Source organism: Rhincodon typus, chromosome 7, assembly GCF_021869965.1.
Source record: "Rhincodon typus isolate 14 chromosome 7, sRhiTyp1.1, whole genome shotgun sequence".
Taxonomy (NCBI): Eukaryota; Metazoa; Chordata; class Chondrichthyes; order Orectolobiformes; family Rhincodontidae; genus Rhincodon; species Rhincodon typus.
Genome location: NC_063338.1, coordinates 91056865 through 91077010, shown reverse-complemented (window position 1 = coordinate 91077010; position 20146 = coordinate 91056865). Strand labels below are relative to the sequence as shown.

The following is a 20146-nucleotide window of genomic DNA, read 5'->3' as shown; positions in this document are numbered from 1 at the left end:
TTTTCAGCTTTCCTGCTCCTCTGATGCTGCTTGGCCTGCTGTGTTCATCCAGCTCTACACCTTGTTATCTCAGATTCTCCAGCATCGGCAGTTCTTACTATCACAGCTCTGGAGCAGGTGGTTCTTGAACCTAGGCCTTCTGGATCAGCAATATGGACGCTATCTCTGCACCACAAGCCCTGCCTAGCTCCTCTTGGTTTGAAAGAAAGGTGAGGTTAATATAATTGACGTTGATTTTTTTTTTTAAAAACTTGCATTTTTTGACCATCCTATAGGTTTATCAAGAACTTGTAAGTATGAAGGAAACATCTTTGTGCATTCTTTTAGAATTGTGTTTTAATTATTATAAGATGCACAATAATACACTATACACACTTCAGTAACGTCTGGTCCAAATTTTAAGTCATAAGGAGTTACCTACAATTATGCTACAAAAAAAATTCCAGAGAGGAAAAAAAATTTACCAAGTTAAAACACAGTTCACACACTGATTTCTCATGAGTCTTGAGGTTTTACGACAAATGTGCAATTATCTTCACTATAGAACAACAGCCTGAATCTTTGCTTGTACGTTTGCAGGTGGTATTAACGATAGCCATGATCCAGACATTGACAAGCTATCAAGCATGATGGATAGTTAGTTCATTTGGTGTCCTCCAAAGAAGAGATATATAGTAAGGTGGCCTATCTAATGAGCACCTCATAAAGACTAAGATTTTTAAAAATTTATTCACAAAAAGTGGGCATTGCCAGCTGTTGCCCATCTCTAATTACTCTTGATAAGGTGATGGTGATCTGCCGCAGTCCTTTGGTTTTGTCTTTATTCATTCATCGGCTGAGGGCATCACTGACCAGGCAGCATTTATTGCCCATCCCTAATTGCCCAGAGGGCAGTTAAGAGTTAACCACATTGCTGTGGGTCTGCTGTCACATGGAGGCCAGACCGGGTAAGGATGGCAGTTTCATTCCCTAAAGGACATTAGTGAACCAGATGAGTTTTTCCCCCACAATCAACAATGGATTCATGGTCGTCATTAGATTCTTAATTCTGGCCATCTGTCGTGGCGGGATTTGAACCCAGGTCTCCAGAATGTTATCTGGGTCTCTGGATTAACAGTCCAGCGATAATACCACTAAGCCATTACCTTGTTCCAGGATTTTGACCCAGTGACAGTGAAGAAATGGTGATATATTTCCAAGTCAGAATACTTGGATGTAACTTGCAAGTGATGGTGTTCCCATATAACCGCTACCCTGGTTTTTCTTGGTGGAGGTGATCATGGGTTTGGAAGGTGCTGTCTTAGGGGCGTTACTGAAGTGCATTCTGTAAATGGAACACAGTGCTGCCACTGTGGCGAAGGAAGTGGTTGTTGAAGGTGTTGGATGTGGTGCCCAGTCCAGCGGCTGTTTTGTCCTTATTGCTTTGTTTTAAAAATATATTACATATACCGCATTGTGTGGGAGCTCTCTTGTGACGCAGTGGTAGCGTACCTACCCCTGGGCCGAGAGACCTGGTTACAAGTTCCACCTGCTCCAGAGGTGTATAGTAACATCTCTGAACAGGTTGATGAGAAAAATAGATTAAATCTTTTTGAAAAATGGAGTTTGTGAGGGGTTACGAAAACCATATGACACAGAACCAAGGCAGGTAGATAGAGTTAAGATACACAACAGCTAGGATTTCACCGAATGGTAGGAGAGTTACACGGGGCTGAATGGCCTCCTCCTGTTCCTTAAATCATTTATAAAGAAATACTTGACAGTATTTAGGAACTGTCTCATAGTAAGCAATGTCTTGTTTCTAATAATTGAATAATGTTATTTTTTTTCTGGGATAATTTTGTGACAGTATTAATATACAGTATTCGATAGCTTCAGTATTAGCTGGGCTTGATGGTAAACACTGTCACACTTGTGTCAGAAGCTTGTGGATTCGAGTATAACTCCAAAGACATAAGTACAAAATCTAAGCTCATAATTTACGGGAGTGCTGTGCTTGCAAATGAAATATTAAACCGACTCCACACCCCTGTGACAGGTACCCAAAGCACTATTCTGAAGAGCAGTACAGTTCTCTATCAAGGCTGACATTTATCCCTGAAACCACTTTGCTGAAAATAGTATTATCTGGTCATTTATCAGCATTCCCACTAATTTTGTTTCCTTCTGTACAGACCTCCGGAGGTCTGTGCGCAGCATTGACTTCCAGTTCCTGAAGTCAATGCTGTGAATAGTATTGACACACCAAATGCCACGCACAAACCCTCTGAGCGGCCGCACTTAGAGGAAATATTGATTATCATATTATTGCTCGTGGGGTAACCACTGTACGTGAATTGGTTGCCACACTTCCTATGCTGCAACAAACTACTTCATTAGTAATAAAAACAATATATCTACTGAACCAAAGTGGGTAGATTTAAGATACAGGACAGCCACCATTTAATGTGGTAGTCAGATTCAATGTTCTGTGCAGTTCCTCCTTAAAGCATTTAGAATGAAGTATTCAACGTGTATATACTGTTGCAAAAGGGAACAGCATAAACTTTCTAATAAAATTACGTTGTTACTGAGGTGAAAGGCTCATTGTAATGGTGAATATTTTTCCAACATTTTCTGAGCTGTCTGGCCTTGACTGATTTTGGTGAAGGAGACGCATGGTTGTGTAGCCATGCAAAAAAGAATTAAAAGTTCTCACTAAATTTAGAGGAAATTTTGGTGAAGACACTTGGTCTACTAAGGCCAGATAACTCAGGTTATCACCTTTTCCAATATCTACTCTCCTACTTACTGTGGTAAAGAGAGAAAATAAAGTTTTTGTCTTGCACTTATCAGGACAAATGCAAGAATGCCAAATTTCAAACAATTGCACCAATTTATACCACAGGAGAAACAGGATGCTGGTTGGTTGGCAAGTTGACTCAGATTGGCTGACCTGTAGCCACAGAGATAGCAACAGGGAAGCTGCAGACTCCTCAACCTTCTGCATAACACAAAAAGGGCACAAGGCTTTTTGGCAATTTTTCGCAACATTGATGCTGTATTTGCATTCAATTCATGATTGTGGTCTATCCCATGACATTTATTTTTGAATAGATTCTTTTGAAGTTTCTAATGTGCAAACTGGATATCAAAATACATAATTTTTGAAAAACACCCCCCCCCCACCATTCCAATTTAGCTTTGCTTGGCACAGTGTGCACACATCAGTTAATGAGGCTTTTGGTGGATCTTGATCCATAGCAAAGAACCTTACCTCTGATCTCAGCCCCTGTCCATAAAATTCAGGTCATCGCCTGAGAAGTAGGCCATTCAGCCCACTGAGTCAGCTCCACCATTCAATAGGATCATTGCTGATCTGATAATCCTCAACTCTCTTCTGACAGAGACAGAGGAAGAAATTCACTTGGAGCAGTATTGCAGAGTTTGTCACTTACACAATCAAAGGCTGTCCCCATCCCCAGTTATTGATGTAGTTTTCAACTATAGTCACTGCTCCATTGTAGGAAACACAGCAGCCAATTTGTGCACAACAACCTACCACCTTAACGATCAGATAACTTCTTCGAGTGATCATAGAATTTTATAGTGCAGAAGGAGACCATTCAACCCATTGTGTTTGTACCAGCTCCTGAAAGAGCTACTCAGCTGGTCCCACTCTCCAGCCCTCTCTCTATAGCCCTCTAAATTCATCACTTTCAAATACATAAAAAAACCAAAAGAACTGCGGATGCTGTAAATCAGGAACAAAAACAAAGTTGCTGGAAAAGCTCAGCAGGTCTGGCAGCATCTGTGAAGGAGAAAACAGAGCTAAAATTTCAGGTCAGGTGACCCTTCCTCAGAACAGTTCTGAGGAAGGGTCACTGGACCCGAAATGTTAACTCTATTTTCTCCTTCACAAATACTGCCAGACCTGCTGAAATTTTCCAGCAACTTTGTACTTGTACTTTCAAATACATCTCCAGACTTCTCTTGAAACCTCCTAGGGAATTCACCTCTACTACTCTCCCAGGCAGCACATTCCAAATCCTAACAACTCTCTGAGTAAAGATGTTTCTCCTCCTCTCACTCCTGCCTGTCTTGCTAACAGTCTTTAAATTGTGACCCCTAGTTACTGACATGTCAACTAAAGGAAACAGAATATTTCTTTACCCTGTCAAAATTGTTCAGAATTTTGAATAAAATCATCTCTTAATTTTCTCTGTCCCTAATTTAATAAGACCAATTTCTCTAATCTTTAATCTAAAATCCCTCATGCTGATATAATTCTAGTAAATCTCCTTTACACTCTCTCCAGGGCTTTAACATTTTTCCTTCGATAAGGTGCCTAGAACTGAACACAGTATTTCAGATGTGGTCTGACCAATAACTTGTCAAGGTGTAGCTTCACTTCCTTCTTTTATACACTATGCCTCTATTTAACAACCCAAAAATCTGTTCCAACTTGCCTGGCTACCTTCAGAGAATTATGCACTTGAACCCTGAGGTCCCATTGCTTCTGTACTCCCCTCAAAGTTGTACCATTGATGTTGGTTGAGGGATAAGTATTGGTCAGATGCTGCCAGAAATTTGTTTTTTTTTCAGATTTCCATTATCCTCATTTCTTAGTCTTAGTTTAGAGAATCTACCTATGTGGATTTTTAGGAGTTTGGTTGGTTTACTATTGCCAACCAGACACTAGACCAACTAAGCAGCAAGAGACAATGAATGTCTTCCAGAGTTATCAAAAAAGCCATCTGCATCAGAATTCAATCATAGAAATTTATATATATAGCATAGGAATGGCAGAGTTTGGTCTTTAAGATTTTGTCTCTCTATGGAATGGTTGGGTTGGGATGTCTGGTTTTTATATTGATTACCTGATGACGAAGATAGCATTTATGATAGGAGCACATGAATGGGGGTAAGCTATTCAACCCCTTAAGCCTATTCTGCCATTCACTAAAATCATGGCTGATTTGTGGGCTAACTGTATATACCAGCCTTTGGCCCATATCCTTTAACATCTCAGCTTAATGAAAATGTGTTGATTTAAAATTAACAACTGATCCAGCGTCAACTGCCATTTGTGGAAGAGACTTCCAAACCTCTGCCCACCTTTGCGTGTAGAAATGCTAACATCTTTCCTGAACACTTTTCAGTTTATTGAGTTTCAAGTATTACATCGTGTAATTCAAAGTCACTGGCAATGAAGGAAACGTGAGATATAATCACACAAGATGGACTTCATGATTTTCCAGAATCATTTAAGTTGTTCAAGATTATACAGGGTGGAGATCAACTGACTTCCAATAATGTCTGATAAACTCTGTGATGATGAAGTACAGATTCTGCTTGGGCAGACGGTGGAATTTAAATTCACATCATAAATTTGTGAGCTAAACCACTCAGTTCAATAGCAATTAAGGGTTAGAAACAAATGCTGGTCTTGCCAACACTCAAATCCCATCAAAGAATGAAGAGAACAGAATGGGAAGCATTCTTATGTTCACGCTGCTTTGTGCACTGAAATTATGAAATCTTTGAGCCCTGTTCACAGCATTCTCATCTCTCAGAGGTTTTTGGATTCAAATCCGAATCTGGAACCTGAGTACAAAAATCGATGCTGATACTCCAATACAGAACTGCGAGAGTGCTGTACAGTTGGAAGTGCAGATGTTTAGATCAGCTGTTAAACCGATACCCATACGTCCGCCTCAGGTAATGCAAAAAAAAATCTCAGGGTACTATTTCAAAAAAAGATCAAGGAAGTGCTTCCAGGCATCCTGGCCAATATTTATCTTAAATTAATGTCACAAAATTAGATATTTCAGGATCATCATTACAGTATTGTTGTGAGAACTCCTTTACAATTCATTACAGGATGTGGGTGTCTCTGGCTTGTCCAACACTTATTGCTCATCCTAATTCCCCAGAAGGTAGTTAAGAGTCAACCACATTGTTGTGGGTCTAGAGTCACATGTAGACCAGACCAGACCAGGCCTTCCTGAATGGACATTAATGAACTAGAGGTTTTTTTTTGACAATTAGATCACCAATAGGCTAGCGTTTTCTTGCAGATTTTTATTGATTTAATTTCACAATCTGCCATGGTGGGAGTCACCAATTCATCAGCCTGGGGTTCTGAATTTATTAGTCCAGTGACACCGCCTCCCTTGTCACATTTCTGACGCAGCAACACTGATTACACTTCAAACATACAACATTGAATGTAAAGCTTTTGCAATATCTGATGGTCATGAAAAGTGCAATATAAATGCATAAAATTCTAATGCTAATATTGCACATAACCAATTGTGGTTCCTCTTGCAATGCACAGAGAGAATTTTATACCTCTTTTCAAAGTCTTCCTTTAACATTTCCATTATACAAATAATTGTTTGATAGTACAGAGCTTGAGTATTGCCAAAAAAAGACACATTTGTTGACGCATTTTGTCTTGCACTCTTCAGGACAATTTGCAAGAATGCCAGTGTAGAAGGAAAACAACATCTTTACTGAATGAGAGCAGAGTTCTGATTGTTTGGCAAGTGGATGTTGATCGATGGAAGCATTACCATGGAGAGCAAGCATGGCATTGCCAACCAGATAGCATTCTCTTTTTAAACAATATAAATTTTGGCTTTTCTTCATATTAGTATTTCTTGAGAACTGTCCTAAGAGCAAGATGAAAAACTTTGACAAAATATGCCTTTTATCAGCAATTTCCATTATAAACCCACATTTTCAATGCAGCAATAACAGGAAATGCTGAAACATCTTAAGTCATCTTAGTCCATTAAAGGCACTTTAAAGTGCATGTTGTTATAATACTTAGCAGGCCAGGTAGCATCAATGGGGTGAGGAAGATAACATTTCAGGTCAATAAACTCCAATTGATTCTTGAGGTTATGCTTATTAATTCTTCTTTTAAACAGCTCACACTATATTTCCAATTTGCTACACAGCAGCACTTTGAGCCCCCAGTTGATGAGGGACTAATGAGAGTGTGACATGTTTACACTGGCCACTCTATTGTGAAGCTGGATATTAGGAATCTTTGTTCCCAGTCCATTAGGTTTTTTCGTGAAGTTTTGTATTCGTCAAATTGAGGAATGTTAATACTGAGGGATGCAAGTCTCCAAATTCCCTTACAGCCAGGAGACTGTCCTCCTTTTAACCCAGATCCACTGCATCACCAGTATCTGTTTACTGCTGTTTTTAACCCAACTCAAGTGAGGTAGCAGACCTGCATGTTGCTGAGAAATGTGACATTTTTATATATACAACGCCCTGTGGCTGATCTGCTCACTGCAGTGTGGGTTCTGGAATAAAGATTTTAATGTTTGACTGCTGTGCTTTTAGATATTTTCAAATCAACCTGTTTGGAGATAGTATTACACACCTCTGAAGCAGGCTCAAAGGTAGAGACGCTACCACCACGCCACAAGATCACTTGGAGTGTGCTTTTAGATATTGTCTAAGTAACTGCTCAGGGACTTGAACCCAGGCCTCCTGGCCCAGAGGTAGAAATGCTATCAAGGTGTCACAAGAATTCTTGGACTGTGCTTGAAATTGATAAATATTAACCACTCATAAACAGGCTGACATCAGAGGAAAGTTGCTACAGCTTGTACATTAAGGTTCTTGGTCAAAATGGGCCTTTTTTTTCCTTCCTCTTCCCTCCACCCCCCACCCCAGTTGTTGTGCAGTTGTAGCAAAGTAGGATCCCAGAAGGAAAACTCGCAAATACACACACAGGTCCAACTTGTTTTGCATGTCTCACAACAGTGTTCCAGTATGACTAGTATGTTCATTTCCAAGTATTACTGCTTTTGTTATTATTTTGTTTTCCTCTGGAACACTATGGTGTGACATCTGATGCAGTATTAAAGCAGTGGTTCTGAAATGTTTTCATCTATGAGTTGTTTGGGAAGTGGGAAGCAACAGAACCGCAGGCTTGTTACGGCGCTGGGGCTATTCGGCCCATTGTGCCTGCTGCTCTATTACCTCTATTGCCAAATCTCCTGCCTTTTCCCTATATCCCGCCCCCCACACACCTTCTATACAAATAATCATCCAGTACTCTCATGAATGTCTCAACTAAACCACCAAATGTCAAGATAGTGCATTCCAGAACTGCTTGCTAAATGAAAAAGTTCTTTTCTCTCTTGCATTACCCTTGCTTCCTTTGCACATCACTTTAAAGACCCTGGCCAGACCCATTAGTCCAATTCCCCCCTTCCCCATGCACCAACTTTCCATTGCCTGCTCAAAAACAAAATTGGTGCCGTGGTTTTCAAATCATTTCCTCTATGGGGGGTCATATGGAAACGAGAGGGAAACAGCAGTGGCTCAGTGGTTAGCATTGCTGCCTCACTGCGCCAGGGACCTGGGTTCAATTCCACCCTCAGGTGACTGTCTGTGTGGAGTTTGCACATTCTCCCTGTGTCTGCGTGAGTTTCCTCCCACAGTCCAAAGATGTGCAGGTCAGGGTGGATTGGTCATGCTAACTCGCCCATTGTGTCCAGGGATGTGTAGGTTAGGTGGATTAGCCATGGTAAATGCAGGGTTATAGGGATAGAGTAGGGGGATGGGTGAGTCTGGGTGGGATGCTCTGAGGGTCAGTGTGGACTTTTTGGGCTGAATGGCCTGTTTCCACACTGTAGGGATTCTATGAACAGCAGAATCACAAAATTGTTACAGTACAGAAGGAAGCCATTCAGCCCATCAGTGGTTGTAGGAAGGTGAGACTAGAATGGGGCTGTTCTTTGGTGACCTCATACGATAATACCTGTGTCCGAACTGCAGGGTTTTAGTCTCGAATCTGGCTCCACGTTCAGCCTCCCCCCCAAATGTGGCAAGGAGGAGGGGCAGATGAAAAATCCAAGATGGCGGTTTTAAAAATCCCGCCAAAGAGAGAATCGAACGGATTCGCGTGCTCGCTCAGGATCCGGGCCTAGCTTAGCCCAGCCTCCCACATTCCCCACAGGGAGAGGGGTGTTGTTCACCCGGGAGGCCTCTGGGGCTTGGGAACCACCAGTGGGCCCCAAGCACCCACGTTAACAATAACCACCGGTGAGACCGGCATGTGCGAGATGAAAGACTCGCAGAACAGTTCAGAAAGAGAGTTGACGACCCTCTTTGCCATTTTTGCTGGGCCTCTGCTTCTCTCAAATTTCCCAACACCTTTCAGTTCCGAAGGAGAGTCGTCCCAGACTCGAAACTTTAACACTCGTTTGTCTCGCCCCACAGATGCTGCCAGACCAGCCGAGTTTCTCCAGCATTCTCTGTGCTTGTTTCAGATATAAAATAAAGCCTGTCAAAAAAATAAATACTGGAACGAATAAACAGACTGACAGAAACCAGTTCCAGCCCTGGAGTAGAAATATCGAATGACGTTGAATAAGCATCAAATACTGCAACATTGATGTGCCGTTAAGTGTCAGGTTCAGTCAAAATCAACCAGATAGATTATGAGGACACTCCTCGAGGAGAGACAGCAACAGAAAATGCATCATGTAAGAACTAATACACAGGACATCGTTGCGCACAGTCAACTTTCCTGGTTAGCTCACCAACATGAAGACAGGAAAGTGCGCTCAATACTGCACTGTGCTTATATTGGAGGTAGTAACCTGACTAGGTCTCAGGCTCAAGTTTATATCCACACACTTCTGAAATGGAAAAGGGATGTGAAATGTTTGTATTTTTAAACACACAAATATTCATTTCTCTCCCCACACCTGCCCTTCACTAGTGTTGCCAACTCTCCAGGATTGGTCTGGACGACAGAGATTAATCTCCAGGACACTGCTGCGAGCAAAACAGGTGGTGAAAATGTCACAAAAAAAATTTGCCCTTCATCATTTCAGAAGGCATTTGTTTATTCATCACAATAATATTGGAGATAGTATGTTGGGAAGTGTGGGGGTTGACAATTTTGGAGGTCACGCCCAGGAATATCTGCAACTAGAGTTGGTAACTCATTCCCAGCAGCAGCCCCTTCACAAAACCACCATAACCTGCTAGAGAGTCATAGAGTCATACAGCACAGAATCAGACCTCGTAGTCCAACCAGTCCATCCGACCATAATGCCAAACTAAACTAGTTCCATCTGCCTGCACTTGGCCCATATCCCTCCAAACATTTCTTATTCGAGTACTTATCCAAATGGCTTCTAAACATTGTAACTGTACCTGCATCCACCACTTTGTCTGGAAGTTCATTCCAGACGCAAACCACCCTGTGTTTAAAAAAGTTGCCTCTCGTCTTTTTTAAACCTTTCTCCTCTCATCTTAAAAATATGCCCTCTTGAGTTGAAATCCTCCATCCTAGGGGAAAGACACCTGCCATTCACCTTATCTATTGCCCCGCATGATTTTATAAACCTCAATAAGATCACCCCTCAACCTCCTATGCGCCATGAAAAAAGTCCCAGCCTCTCCTTATGACTCAAACACTCCATTCCCGTCAACATCCTGGTAAAACTCTTCTGAACCCTCTCCAGCTTAATAATATTCTGCCTATAACAGGGCGACCAACTAATTAATGAGAAATGAGCAATGTCATGAGAACACTATCACTTTTCCTAGTTTCCCATCAAACACATAGTGAGTCCAACATCGCTGGTCGCTATCCTAGAGTTGCAATTAACCATTACTATTGGTGAAATGGATTGAGCTCTGTCTGAGGGCAAGAGTTGAGAGGTTTTTAATTCATCAGCAGTGAAGCAGATCCTCCCACCCTCCCCAGCCTTACTGAGTTCCCCCATGTAAGAACCTCGCTGACAGATGAACAATCAGCTCTATGGTGTGTTGTACCCTGATCACTGCTAAGCCCTGAAGAAAAAGTTGGCCAGACTCAGAGGTCAGGTTGCCAACAGTGGTTGGATGTATTGTTGGGGGTTTGATCTCCAACCTTCAACCTTCCCGCCTCAACCCCCTCACAGTTTAACCCACCCATCATGGAGACTAAGAGCCATTCTGTCATCAAGTTAAAAGTAAATGAACTCCTCATTGCCTGATTGAATGACCTTTGACCAACATCCCTTCTAATATTATGGTTGTTGTGCGTGTCTTAAAGGGGACACAGCACTTGATTGTAACTCGGTCTGTTTTGTTTTTGTCTCCATTATTTTTGTAACTAGAAGCTGTTCAAGGAGATTTTGTCTGCAGAATGGTTGCAGCATAGAAAGAGGTCATTCATTCCTATACTGGCCCTCTAAGGCACAATTCACTAAGTGCCACTCTCTTGATTTCTTCCTGTAAACATGCACATTCTGCCTTTTCAGAACATAGTTCAGTTATCCTTTGAAAGCCTTGACTGAATCTGCCTCCACTGTTTTGGTAGGTATGAGCTCACTAGACCAAATGGCAGAGTAGGAGGCTCCAGCCAGCGCTTGTTCACTCCACCCGTTCTTCTTCTTCTTTTCTTCTCTATTTTTTCCTCTTCGTGTTTTTTTTTTCCCCTTCTCTCCTGGCATCTGATGACCTCCCCACACTCCGGTGACGACTCCCAGCCAGGTGCAGTGGCCTCCTGTGGCAACTTCCTGACATGGCGTTGTGACCTCCCAGCCTGGCGAAGCGACCTCCTGTAGCAGCCTCCCAGCGTGGCATGGCAACCTACTGGCATCATGTAGCGTCCACCCGCCTATTGTAGCGGCCTGCCAGCGTGGCATTCTCAGCCAGGCTTGGCAGTCTGAAACAATCTCCCAGCCTTATGATCCTCAAGGTGAAGCCTGGCACAGTGTGGTGCCAGGGCCCAGTTTGGACTGGAAGCTCGGTGAAAGCATGGTCTGGGTTGGAAGACCGTTGTTCTGAACTTTTATTTCTGCAACACTGGACATCTTATTTCTCTATTTTCTAAGATCTTGTAACTAAAGAAGCTGTACCTAGGTATCTTTGTACCTAAGATGGCGCTGTAAGTGGTGATGTATAAACTTTTCACTATACTCATTGAGTATATGTGACAATAAAGATAGTTCATTCATACTTATGACTCTGTAATTCCATGACTCTCTCAGGATGCACATTCCAGATCCTAACCACCCTCTGTGTGAAACTGTTACTCCTCATTTCTGCTAATTACCCAAAAGTGATGCCTTCTGATTCTTGATCCTTACCCTAATGGAAATGGTTTCTCCCGATCTACGCTGTCTGTATCTCTCATGATTTTGAACAGCTCAATCAAATCCACTTTCAACTTTCTCCAAGGAAAACAGTTCTCCAAAACTTCTCCAATCCATATTCATAACTGAAGCTTCTCATCTTTGGAACCATTCTCATGAATCTTTCCTGTACTCGCTCCAGTGACTTCCCATCCTTCCTAAAGTGTGGTGCCCACAGCTGGACACAATAGTCCAGTTGAGGCTGAACCAGTGTTTTATACCAAGTTTAACATAACGCCTAATACAAAAGCAAAATACTGCAGATGCTGGAAATCTGAATAGCATTAACATTTCACATTCTGAAGATAGGTCACCTCAACCAGAAAGGTTAAGACTATTTCTTTACCAAGCATTTCCAGCTTTTTTTTTGTTGTTTTTCTATGTTCTTTAACATAGCTTCCTTGATTTTGCACTCGATACCCCTGCTGATAAAGCCAAACATGTCTTCTGCTTTTTTAGCCATCATCTTCAATAACTTACACACATATACCCCCAGGTTCCCTTGAGTCATATTGCATATTTTATATTGTCTGTCCACATTGTTCTTACATGAATCACCTCATACTTTTCCAAATTGAACTTAATCTGTCATCTCAATGCCCAACCTGTTTGTATCTTTTTGAAGTACTACACTGCCCTCTTTACAGTTCAAGTCCTGTATTGTCTGTAAATGTTGAACTTGCGTCCCATATTCCAAAGGCTAAGTTATTGATATATCAGGAGCACTGATCCCTGGGGAACTCCACTGAAAACTTTCAACCAGCCCAAAGAACATCCATTACTCATTACTAACTGTTTCCTGTCACTTGGCCAATTTCATATCCGGGTTGCTACTGTCCCTCTTACTGCATGAACGCTAATTTTCCTGCTAGGTCTGTTACATGGCACTATATCTAATGTCTTTTGGACGTCTATATGCACCACTGCAGCATTCACTTCTGGCCACCACGCCAGCTTGGCTGGGTTCAGGCTCCTTGCTGGCGTGAACCATTGGGAACATGTGGAGGGTCTGGAACATGAGCGACCTGCTTCCCTTCCTGGCCCACTTCATTACCCTCATCAACCCTTCCGTATCAAAAAACTCCAATGATTTACTTAAACACAATTTGTCATTAATTAATCATGCTGACTTTCTTTAATTAAGCTGCATTTGCCCGGGTATCTCAGAATGTTTTGTCCCAAATTACTGTTCCTGTGGTTCAATGTCCCAATGATTTGGCCCTCTTCCTGCACAGTAGTGTTGATGAGATTAGCCTTCAATTTCTGGAGGCCCCTGGGAAGTCTGGAGGTTGGCAACTCTGTTTGGAAGGACAGGTACTCATGCCCTCCCTTACATGTTCTTCCCAAATCCCCCCCTCACCCCCCCCCCCCCCCAGCGCTTCTGTCCCACATTCCTGTAACAACATTGCTTGATTTTGAGTGGGGACGGAGTGTGGTTGGCAAGATGGACCCTGTTTTGCTCTGGGGCTCAGGACCGGCTGTAAGTCGCGTTGATCATGATGTTGGGGAGTGCGTTACGTCTTTTACGCCAGGAGCCCAGATCCCGCGAATAGCGCTTGATCAGCCTGAACCAGTGACGGGTCCGGTGCCTGTCGGCGTCGCGGAAGACGAACGCCTCCTTTCGGATGTCCAGCAGCTCGAATGTGTCATCACAGTCTGGGTCCGAGGACACCACGCAGTGGCTGAGATGGATGGGGTGGCGGAACAGGGAAAACTTGCCGCCGCTCTTGTCCCTGATCAGCACCAGCGCAGCGTCCCGCACCGGCGGGTCCCACCTGCCCCCAGCCACCACGCCGTCTTGGCTGGGCTCCGACTCCCGGCCCACGTTGACCATCAGAAGCACCTGGAGAGTCTGGAACTTGAGTGCCCTGCTTCCCTTCTTGGCCCACTGGCCATCGCTGGGCTGAGAGGACTGCAGTGCACCCTCCATTGGGAAGCGGGTATCCTCCCGCGACCAGCCCAGCGCCTTGATGGCGATCTCCCTCATCTCAATGTTGACTACCTCACGGTTACGCCGGCTGTCCCGACGGAAGGAACGCAGCGACCAGGGTGGGGCGGCCTCCTGCTTGGTCTTCATGTTGATGTGCTCCAGGTGGGACTCCACCCTGCTCTTGGCCTCCCGCAGGCTGCAGTGGTCTGGGTGGTACTCTGGCGTGGAGTTACTGATCCGGCTAAGGAGGAGGGGATACTTGGTGACCCGTTGCAGTGGAGCCATCAGGAATGATCTCAGATTCATCCGACGCAGTGCAGTGTTGTCATTCTGCGACACGTCCAGGAAGATCCTGGAAGTAAGCCAAAGAATACTTGGTTAACTGAGAGCAAATTTCTTCCAAGATCACTGACTGCCGTTGGAGGCAGTTCAGACAAGGTGGAGGCAGCTGATACCAGACATGGAGGGACTTTCTTGTGAGGAAAGTTTGGGTAGGTTTTGTCTGTACTCAGTGGAATACGGAAGAATGAAAGGCAAGTGATGACCTCATTGAAAAATGCAAAGTTTGTAGGCAACTTGACAGGGTAGATGCTGAAAGGCTGTTTTCCCTTGTGGGCGTGTCTAGGTCCGGAAGGATTGATCTCAGAGTAAAGGGTCGGGCATTTATGACAGAGATGAGGAATTTCTTCTCTTGAGGGTAGTGATTCTGTGGAATTCTTTACCGCACAGGGCTATCAAAGCTGGGTCTTTAAGTAGATATTCAAGGCTGAGATTTACAGATTTGTAGTCAGTAAGAGAATCAAGGGAAAGGGCAGGAAAGTGGAGTTGAGGATTATCACATCTGATCTCATTGAATAGCTTACTGCTTGGGGCAGCATAATGGCTCAGTGGTTAGCACTGCTGCCTCACAGCACCAGGGACCTGGGTTCGATTCCACCCTCGGGTGACTGTCTGTGTGGAGTTTGCACATTCTCCCTGTGTCTGCATGGGTTTCCTCCGGGTGCTCCGGTTTCCTCCCACAGTCCAAAGATGTGCAGGTTAGGTGCATTGGCCATGCTAAATTGCCCGTTGTGTTCTGGGATGTGTAGATTAGGTGGGTTATAGGGGGATGGGTTTGGGCAGGGTGCTCCAAGTGTCAGTGTGGACTTGTTGGGCCGAAGGGCCTGTTTCTACACTGTAGGGATTCTATGATTTCTCTGTGAATAGGAAGGGTTTAGAAGAATATGGGCCAAATGCTGGCAAATGGGACTAGATTAATTCAGGATATCTGGTTGGCATGGATGAGTTGGACCGAAGGGTCTGTTTCTGTGCTGTACAACTCTATGATTCTAAGCGTTCTCTCTGAAGTGAGTTCAAGCAACCAAGAATGGCAATTATGTTTTTCTCTCACATTTCATACGAGACAAGCCTGTAGTGAAATGAATGTGAAATCTGCTTATCTTCTTCAAGACTGACTAGAAGACTTCTTGAGACTGTGTTTCTTGAGCAATGCACAGAGACAACTGGCACCCATCCACACATGCTAGAAAGTCAGACCAACAACTATCTCTGAACATCTCAAACTTATCCTGTTTGCCTTCAAGTACTAAGGCTTATTGGCCAAAGGTGTTTTACTTGTCAAGTTAATTTCTACAGAAATAAACCTTTTTATCTCTTTGCCCTGGTGTTTCTTTTATGCTGCTATTGCCATTATGCTGGCCGGGTCAGCATTTATTCCTCGTCCCTAGCTACCCTAAGGAAAGTGTGGAACTGTCTCTTTGAACTGCTGCAGTACATTTGGTGTTAGTACCACCACAATGCTGTTAGGGAAGAAGATCCAAGATTTTGATCCAGCGACATTGAAGACACAGTGATATATCTACAAGGTTGGATGGGGAGTGGTTTGGAGGGGACCATGCAAATGGTGGTGTTCCCATGTATCTGCCACATGTCCTTATAAATGGCATTAGTCATGGATTGGGAAGATACTGTCTAAGGAGCATTGCTGCAGTGCATATTGCTGATGGTACACACTGCTGCTACTGAGTGTCGGTGGTGGAGGGAGTTAATGTTTATGGATGTGGTGCCAATCAAGTGGGCTTCTTTGCTCTGGATGGTGTCGAGCTTCTTGAGTATTGTTGGAGCTGCACCCATCCAGGCATATAGGGAGTAATTCATCAGATTTCAGAATTGTGTCTTGTAGACCGTGTACACATTTTGAGGAGTCAGGAGGTGAGTTACTTTTTGCAGTATTCCTATTCTGTGACCAGCTCTTGTAGCTACTGTACATAGAACATATTTACATGGTTTGTTCAATTCAGTTTCATCCCCCAGGATGCTGATCATTGAGGATTCAGCAATGATAATGTCATTGAACATCAAGGGGGTGATGGTTAGATTCTCTTTTATCATTGCATGGCACTTGTGAATGTTACTTCCCACTTGTCAGCTCAGACCTGTATAATTTTGTTATATTTAAACATGGACTGTTTAAGCATCTGAGGAGTTGTGAATGATGCTGAACATTGTGCGATCATTAGCGAACGATTGACCATCTGATGGAGGGAAGGTCATCGATGAAGCAGCTGAAGATGGTTGGGCATAGGACACTATCCTGATGATAGGGCCATCACACTCACCTCACCTCTGGAATTCAGCTCTTTTATCCATGTTTGAACTATGGCTGTACTGGGGTCCAGAGGTGTGTAGCCCTGACAGATTCAAGAACAGCTTCTTCCCTGCTGTTATCAGATTCATGAATGGACCTCTCATATATATTAGAATTGATCTTTCCCTGCTCCTTCTCTGTAGCTGTAACACTATATTCTGCATTCTGTTCTATTTCCCTGATGTACTTATGCAAGGTATGATTTGTCTGGTTGGCACACAAAACAATGCATTTCACTGTATCTTGGTACATGTGACAACAATAATAATTCAAATCAAATCAAATCCCAAACTGGGTGTCACTGAGCAGGTTATTGCTGAGCATAGGCCACTTGATGGAACTGTTGATGACAGCTTCCATCATTTTACTGATGATTGGCTAGTTTGATTTGTCCTGTGCTTTTGTGTACAGGGTAATTTTCCATATTTTTGGATAGATGCTAGTGTTGTAGCTTGTTTGTGTGTGTACGTGTGTGTGTTTGGGGCTATTTAGAGGTGTAAATATTTATATTTTCATATATAAACTGAGTGTGTTCATCAGTGTTGCACTTTCTTCCAGCAAGACCTGTTTTATGATAAATTAATAATTTTGTGTTGATTAAATAAACTTGGTTGACAGATTTTTTAAATTTAAACATTAGACAAAACAAAGTTTGATGTTGTGACCTGTGGAGCACTGGAACTAGAGAAAATCGGTCCACTCTTCCCATCTTAGTGACAACACAGCTCACTGACTAGTGTAATAAGTTATATTTGAAGTGAGACTGGACAGGACAAAGCTGAGAAAAGTTCACAAGAAAATTGAACGATGGAGCAACTCATTCTTTAACCCTTATTCAGAGTTTTTATTTAGTCGGGGATTTGTGAGGAAGAATTAGAGCCATACCTTTCAGGAGTGAAATTAGGAAAGAATTCTTCATACAAAGGCTGATAGAAATTCAGAACTCTCTTCTGCAAATGGCAATTGATGATAGATCAATCGATAATTTACACCTGAAGTTGTTAGATCTTTATTAAGCAGGAGTATACCTGTGTGGTATTAGATTGCAGATCAGACATGATCTCAATGAACAGCAGAAAGGGTTTAAGGGGTACTGTAAATCATGGTGTAATTAATTCGATCCGGTGTATAGTGTTGTGGCGGTGATGTCGGTAACGGATTTGTTCAGTGTGATCCAGAGCTCCCTGTCCGCGGACCAGGATGTGAGGGAGGTGAGTAGGTTTCCATGACAGCGGAGGGAGGATGAGGGACAGTGGAGGGAGAAGGTGAAGGGAGGCGGAGTAGCACCAAGCTGGCAGCTGATTGGAAAACTCTGCAGCCAATGAGAGGCGGCTCATTGTGGGCACAGCAAGATGCCGCAGAGGACGGAGGCATTGAAGGACAGGGACTGGCACTTGGGGAAAATTGACCCACCCCACCGTTGGTAGTTGGGGCCTAGGGATATTTCATCTCCCCGTGAGGCGGGTCCCTGGTTTAACAACTCACCTGAAAGGTGGCCCCTTCGGTAGTGCAGCACTCCCTCGCCACTGTATCGGCGTTGATCTGTCATCAAGGTTTGAACCCACATACCTGTGTGTTAAACTGTCTTGCTACTTTTCCTAGCGAATGCACCTCAGGTTAAATTTGCTTTCGTTGCAGGTTTTAAAAAAAACACAGCAGAGCTGTCAAATGATATATGCAAGTCTGACCCATATACTTCAAAATGGAGGTCCATCATGACCAGTGCATTAATTTCCAAGTGCTGGTTTTCTAATGCTTTTTCCCCCTGGGTGACTATCCCTGCTTGTTCTGGAGAAGTGAGCTGCCTTCTGAACCACTGCAGTTCTTGGAGTGCAGCAGCGCGTGCACATACAGACAGAGACAGACTTACTCACATGCACAGACACACATTCGGATGCGATTGCCAGGATTCTGACCTAGCGGCACAGAAGGGACAGCCAAGACTGCTCCAAGTCAGTGTGACGTGAAAGGGGACTTCTCAGTTCAAGGCAGCCAATGGTACTGCTGACAACGTTGCGCTCGGTACTGCAGTGTAAATATCAGCCTAGAATGTGTACCCAAATCTCTGGAGTGGGACTTGAACCCGTGAATTTCTGAATGAGTTAAAGATCCTACCCACTGAGCCAAGGCTAACATAATGGTGAGATATTAACTTTCCAAAGAGATTGAAAAGGGGAGGAAGGAAGTTTGAAATTATATTAACTAACAGGGGATGGCCACAGGGGGATTCTTACACTGCTTCCTCATTTCTACGAGTCTTCCTGGTGGTCACCCAACACTCTTCCGTCTGTCGGGCCCTTATTCGTGGCATGACCAGCTCGCTAAATCTGCTATCCGCAATGTCGTCAGCATCACGGATGCCCATAGTGAGTCCATCTGCAGCTACATCTGGTCAATCAGGAACTGCAGCTTCAACAAATCTCCTGCATGTGTGGTCATCACGGACACTGGAAATTCCCCTGATTTTGACTGAGCCAAATTCTCCTGCAATTGTGAACCTCACCAACTGCAAACAATAAACTGGGAACAAAGTACTTAATCTTACCCACTACTTACCAAATCAGATTTCTTGCTCACTGTCTCTCTCTATTCCTAACAAGCTACAGAAAAAATAAGGATTGTACACTCTTTTCCCTCCCAGTACTATTATTTCATTCCCTAAATCTGGTTCCTAAGCAACCAGTACTCTTGCCTTACAACAAACTTGAATTGAATAAAAATCTGGAATAAAAAGCTAGCCTAATGGCAACAATGTTGATAATGATAAAAACCCATCTGTTTCATTAATTTCCTTTAGGAAATGCAAACAGCTGAACTCCCCCTCATGGGCCTTTAGAGAGGCAAAAATTAATTCGGGATAGTCAGCATGGTTTTGTGCGAGGAGAATTGTGTCTCACAAACTTGATTGATTTTTTTGAGGAAGTTACCAAAACAGTTGATGATGGCAGAGCAGTAGATGTTGTTTGTTTGAATTTTAGTAAGGTCTTTGACAAGGTTCCACATGGTAGACTAATTAGCAAAGTTAGGTCACATGAGATTCAGGGTAAGCTTGCCAATTGGATACATAATTGACTTAACAGCAGGAGGCAGAGAGTAATGGTGGAGGGTTGCTTTTCGGACTGGAGGCCTATGACCAGTGGTGTTCCGTAGGGATTGGTTCTGGGTCCTCGTTTGTTTGTCATTTATATAAATGATTTGGATGAGGATATAGAAGGCATGGTTAGTAAGTTTGCAGATGGCACCAAAATAGATGGCATAGTCGACAGTGAAGAAGGTTTTCTAAGATTACAAAGGGATCTTGATCAAATAGGTCAATGGGCTGAAAAATGGCAGGTGGAGTTCAATCTGGATAAATGTGAGATATTGCATTTTGGTACAACAAACAAGGGTAGGGTTTATACAATTTATGGTAGGGCCTTG

The 20146-nt window shown here is 43.3% G+C and overlaps 1 protein-coding gene across 1 annotated transcript in view; it reads right to left on the bottom strand.

Annotated features, from left to right (window-relative positions):
* Positions 1–13617: 13617 nt before the first annotated feature.
* The window catches only part of si:dkey-91i10.2 (uncharacterized protein LOC555224 homolog), a 31088-nt gene continuing 24559 nt past the window's right edge, over positions 13618–20146 (bottom strand). The window contains exon 6 of the mRNA XM_020510593.2: positions 13618–14431. Coding sequence (XP_020366182.2) covers positions 13618–14431 — 814 coding nt within the window. The remainder of the gene's footprint in view (positions 14432–20146) is intronic.